Source organism: Meleagris gallopavo, chromosome 3 (genome assembly GCF_000146605.3).
Source record: "Meleagris gallopavo isolate NT-WF06-2002-E0010 breed Aviagen turkey brand Nicholas breeding stock chromosome 3, Turkey_5.1, whole genome shotgun sequence".
Lineage (NCBI taxonomy): Eukaryota > Metazoa > Chordata > Aves > Galliformes > Phasianidae > Meleagris > Meleagris gallopavo.
The window spans coordinates 46567047-46572526 of record NC_015013.2 but is presented as its reverse complement, the minus strand read 5'-3'; the positions used below and the strand labels follow the sequence as shown (position 1 = coordinate 46572526).

General features: G+C 36.1%; 1 protein-coding gene across 1 annotated transcript in view; it reads left to right on the top strand.

Moving 5' to 3' along the window:
* The first annotated feature begins 878 nt into the window (after positions 1–878).
* LOC100543356 (cadherin-7-like) overlaps positions 879–5480 on the top strand; it is a 29717-nt gene continuing 25115 nt past the window's right edge. The window contains exon 1 of the mRNA XM_010708809.1: positions 879–1004. Within this exon, the coding sequence (XP_010707111.1) occupies positions 879–1004 (126 nt within the window). The remainder of the gene's footprint in view (positions 1005–5480) is intronic.

Here is a 5480-nt window from a genome sequence, read left to right as displayed (position 1 = left end):
GGGTGGACTATTCAGTAGATAAAGATTTTGTTGGACAGTTGCATCCAGAGAATTGCATTGAATGCATCTATGTCCAGGTGGTCAAAGAATCATAGAATCATAGAATGGCCTGGGTTGAAAAGGACCACAATGATTATTTAGTTTCAACCCCCCTGATATGTGCAGGGTCACCAACCACTGCTTGAATGCCTCCATGGATGGGACATCCACAACCTCCTTGGGCAACCTGTTCCAGTGTATCATCACCCTCTGTGTGAAAAAATTCCTCCTAATATCGAAACTAAACCTCCCCTGTCTTGGTTTAAGAACATTCCCCTTGTCCTATCACGATCCACAGGTTGGTGCTGAGTGCTCAGGGGTCTGTCTTGGAATTGGTGCTCTTTAACATCTTTGAAATGGACAGTGGGATTGAGTCCACCCTCAGCAAATTTGCAGACGACACCAAGCTGAGTGGTACAATAGAAGAAGGGATGCCATCCAGAGGAACCTTGGCGATTTTGAAAAGTGCACCCCAAATGAGATTGAATGCACCAGATGTTGCACTAGAATCAGGGCAATTCTAGACATGTATACAGACTGGGGGTTAGAACTGAGAGAGAGCAGCCCTGCAGAGAATGACTTGAGGTCTTGATGGGCAAAAAGCTAAATATGAAGCAGCAATGTGTGCTGGAACACCTCTGTTATGAAGAAGGGCTGAAGAAGGCACCTGTTCAGTCTGGAGAGGAGAATGCTCCAAGGAGGCCTCGTTATGGCCCTCCAGTATTTGAAAGAAGCTTATAAGTGGGAGGAAGACAGACTTTTTACACACTCTGATAGTGATAGAATAAAAGGGGAATGGCTTTAAGCTAGAAGAGGGAAAATTTAATTTAAATGTTAGGATGAAAGCATTCTCAGAGGCCATTGAGGAACTGGAACAGATTGCCCAGAGAACTTGTAATACCCCATACCTGGAGATGTTCAAAGCCCAGATGGATGAGACCCTGGGTAGCTTGATTTGGAGAGTGGTAATGCATGGCATGGGGGTTGGAAGAAGGTCTTTGAGGTTCCTTCCAACCTAACACTTTCTATGATATAATATTTTTGGTGATTTAAGATATTATTTCCTCTTTTATTCAACTTCTTGTAATTGAACTTTTGAAATTTGAAGAAATTCTGTTTCGCCATAGGTAACCTATGCTAAAATTAGAGAATTATAAATCAAATCTATATAGTATAAGTAAATCTCAGGATATTGAGTTTCTAATTGCAATTTTATTTCTATTCTCTAGTAGATATACACAATAAATAAGGTCAATGTCTTTTTTTTCAAATATGCATTTACTGCTCACTGTGGAACAGTAAAACTCCAATGAATTTTTTCTTTGCAGTGGAAGGGAAGTTACTGTTTGTCTAACTCATCAGAGAAACTTGATTTTACAAGCATGTCATAAAGGCTTTTAAAGGAAAACCATCTTACCCAGAATTCAGAAAATGCTGAAGCTATTTGCTGAAATAATAATCTTTAACACTTCATCTGGAAGAAAAAAGCTCAAAAAAAAGTCACTGACATAATAGTATTTCAATATATTTGGAGGTAAAGATGGCTATTAATACATGTTCCTCCTTCCTTTTTTTCCTATTTCACAACTTATCAAGTCAGGTTGAAAATAAGGCTTAGATTCTGCAACTTTCTTTATAAAAATGCATAATTTAATATATTTATAAGCGAATCTGTCTTTGGCTTATGAGTTTATTTCAGTGTTTCCACAATGTACTCTTCGGAAAACTAAGGCTAATTTCTACAGAATAATAGTATTAAAAAAATAACACCACAATATCTTCCAGGCTTTTAATGAGATTTTAAATGTTTTCCACTCAACAATCTTTATTGTTACTTCACACTTGACTTTTATGTAATCATTTCCTTCTTTCATCTTGTTCCATGATTGTCCACTCCTTTGATATCTATCACTGCCCTGCATCTCCTATGGCTGCTGTCTCCTATGACCATATGCAATATAAACCCAGATTTAATTTGGAATAAAAAGCAGATTAATCTGGGATGTGAGAAAGTAAATTATGAAAAACATTCATTGCAAACAGATTAACTTATTTCTGAAATTAAATAGCTGTTTTATTATATTTAAATGATAGACAAAACTTCAATGTTGTTTACACAGGCTTTGATACTTTTGTTCTGATCTGAAAATGTCCAAAACCTAATAGGTTAAAATTGTTAGGTATGGGTTACTGTGATTCAACTAGAAAACGCAAAATGATCTCCTGCCCTCACCACCCCAAGAAGCAGAGATTGAGGTCAAAGACCCCAATTTCTTCATTGAGACTTCTCTTTCAACATTGAAACACCATATTTTAACCTCTGAGTTTAAAGTATGAAACAAAAATTGCGAGCGTGACCCTCACTTAGCTGGGGGAAACAAAAGATTTTTGTTGAACTAAAGCTTTATATTTTGTGTAAATATACAAGAGAGAAATAAATATCACCCAACAGTAATTGAAGTGAAATTTGAAGTCATGACCTAATTAGAAGTCTGCAGTCCTTACAGATTGGCCTGAAATACCTGGAAGGTATTTTTTTCAGAATGTCAACAACTTCTTTTAATAATGGCATCTGGTATATGTCTTTTAACTTCCATTCTGTAACCACGTTTAAGGAATCTAAGGAGTAAGAAAAAATAAAATTTTAATACCATTGAGAGGGAGAACACAAAGTAGGTATGGTTATACTAATAGAGATTTTACCATTCCCTAAACTGGAAAAAGACCTTTACTGTCATTGCATGAAAAAATGAAACACGTGAAACAGAAATCCAGCTTCAGCCTGGCTAGATTGGTATACAGGTAATACAGTTTTGCTATTCAGAAGGAATTAAGAAAATTGGAGAAACAGGCCAACAGAGACCTCATAAACTCCTTCCCTGCAGTTAGGAAGGAATATACTTCTGCTACAGTCAGGCTGGGGAGTGGCTAGCTGGCTGACAGCTCTACAGGAGAGACCCTTGATGTTTTGTTAAATGTTAAGTGTCTGATTTTGAGTAGCCAATGGAATGACAATATTGATAAACTGTAGTGAGATTAGAGGAAGCCCAAAGGACAAGGCGGGACTGGATCTCCAGCCCTCTGGAGCAGGGATGCCTCCAGAGGAAACTACCAGCTTCCTCCCTCAGAGTTGTCCCTTATATGAGCAGGAGGTTGGACTGAAGACTTCCTGAACTGCTTTCTCATCTGATTTATCCTTTGAATGTAATTGAAAAGTACAAAAATTATAAGAGATGACTTCTTGTTCAGGGCACAAGTGTAAGAATGAACAGAAGTATATTCTATCCCCTTCTTACTAAGTTTCTAATATGAACTTTTGCTACTCACTTTATTCCTGATCATTTGTTTCCTATTACTTAAATTGGATTAAATCAGCATTTCTCTATCTGCCAGGTGTTCTATAGGTAAATGTTCACTTGCAGGTCTGTCAATCTAGTAATGAAGCTCCAAAACTGACAACAAGCAACAGTTTTAGAAATAGTTCTGTGACCAGGACTCCATAACTTGAGTTCCACTTCAAGTGTTTTGAGCTTTGCTAGTTAACAGTTTTAGGCACTTTGAGCTATATTGGCACTAGATTTTAATTAGACAAAACCTAAATGTGACATTAAATAATTAATCCACATTGCACCTCCATTTTCTCAATTTAAAAAAAAAAAGAAAGAAAGAAAGAAAGAAAAAAAAAGATGTTATCTTGTGTGCTTGCCATTAGGTAGTGAGAGAGATTTTAAAAATACAATAAATGCATTGTGGATTAATACAAACAAGTATTGAAAAAAGTACACTATGTAACAGATCTTTGATAGCTGCACTGTCTCAATTACATGAACTAGCAAAAGACAGTAAGTCAATCAGGAACTTTGAAGGCCTTAACAAAAGATTAAATTGACTTCAAATTAATTAATTAATTTTCTTTTTTTGTTAAATCCATTCTAACACTGGTTAATACAGTAAAATAATAAAATATGAATGGCTATTCTGTTACTGGGAAGATATCAGGTAACACTGTTACACAGATAAAAACCTTATGTATTCGAGAATGAGAGGATTTTAAGATAAAGATGTCAATGTTTCACAAGCACCACATTAAATTTTGCGTTAGATGAATAGTTGCTCCCACTAGAACATGTATATAATCTCTAGAGAGCTCAAGATAAGTGAATTATTTTACTACTGTTGATCCTCCCCTCTCCCCCGTAAAAAAGAAAAGGAATAAAAAAACAAAACCACATAAATTGCAGTATGGAAATGAAACCTACTTCATTAACACTGCTGTATTTAACAGTACTTAAGATACAGCTGTAAGAACCAAATCTGTTTCCAGTCCAGTGAAATCATGTTTCTTGAGGACTTTTATCTGGATTGCTCTACCCTTGTACAACTTTTTATTGTGTGTGACCTTGCCAGGGGTTGCATCTTCTCTCTGACCACAAAGCCCCCTGGGGTATGTAGTTCTTCTTCTCTTCCTGACAGGTTCCTGGTTCTTGAGCATTAACAGTTTAACTCTCAGTGCACTACATGGTGTTATCATGTGCAATATCGATAACCAAAAATCATAAAACCATGACATTACCATAATAACTCTCTCCCATTGCAGTGCTGAGGGACTTTTCACTCTTCTTATAATTTCACCATGTACTGACACCGTCATCTTAGACCTGATCTGCCTAAAATTCATCTTTCATCTTCTCTTTGTATAGACATATCAGCCAACAACAGGATTTTAGTTCTTTTGCTGTCATCTTTACTGATCATCATATGTAAGAGTTCTTCCAGTGGCCTAGCTGGCATAAATATCACTGTTCAAGAAATGAATGAGGTTCTCCTGCCAGCTATCACCCAGAGGAGAAATGACACAAGGGAGGATTAGATCAGAAGGATAAAGGGCAGTGTCACACCGCTTCATATATGATAACTGGGTAGACTACAGTTTGAAAAAAATGGCTGCTTGTAAGTCAGTACTGGTAACACAGAAATGGCATATGTGCATAGTGAAATTGAAATAAATGTGCATTAATACATATATGCATATGTATACACATATATGTGAATCTCATTAGTGTAGGTAGTTTATTAAGGGTGTGTTGTTTTTTTTTCCTTCAGACTATGAAGTTACTACTATGTTGACCCCCTGCTCCCCATTTAATCAGTAACATAATTTTATTATTCTCTTTACCTTCTACTTTTCAGACCACTTAGAACATTATTTGCCTCCATAAGAATGTCCATTATTACCTTAGAATGTATAGTAGATTAAGAATATAGTGATTTTTTGAGTCACTGTAAATTTACTCATGGACACAATACACATGGTATGGAAAAACATGGAAAAGCAATGTATAAGTAATGTTATAAATTCAAGCAGCTAGTGAGTTTTCAAGTGCTGGTCATCTGTATCTTTAATACACATACACTAAAAACTGTTGCCAGCTCTTTTTTTT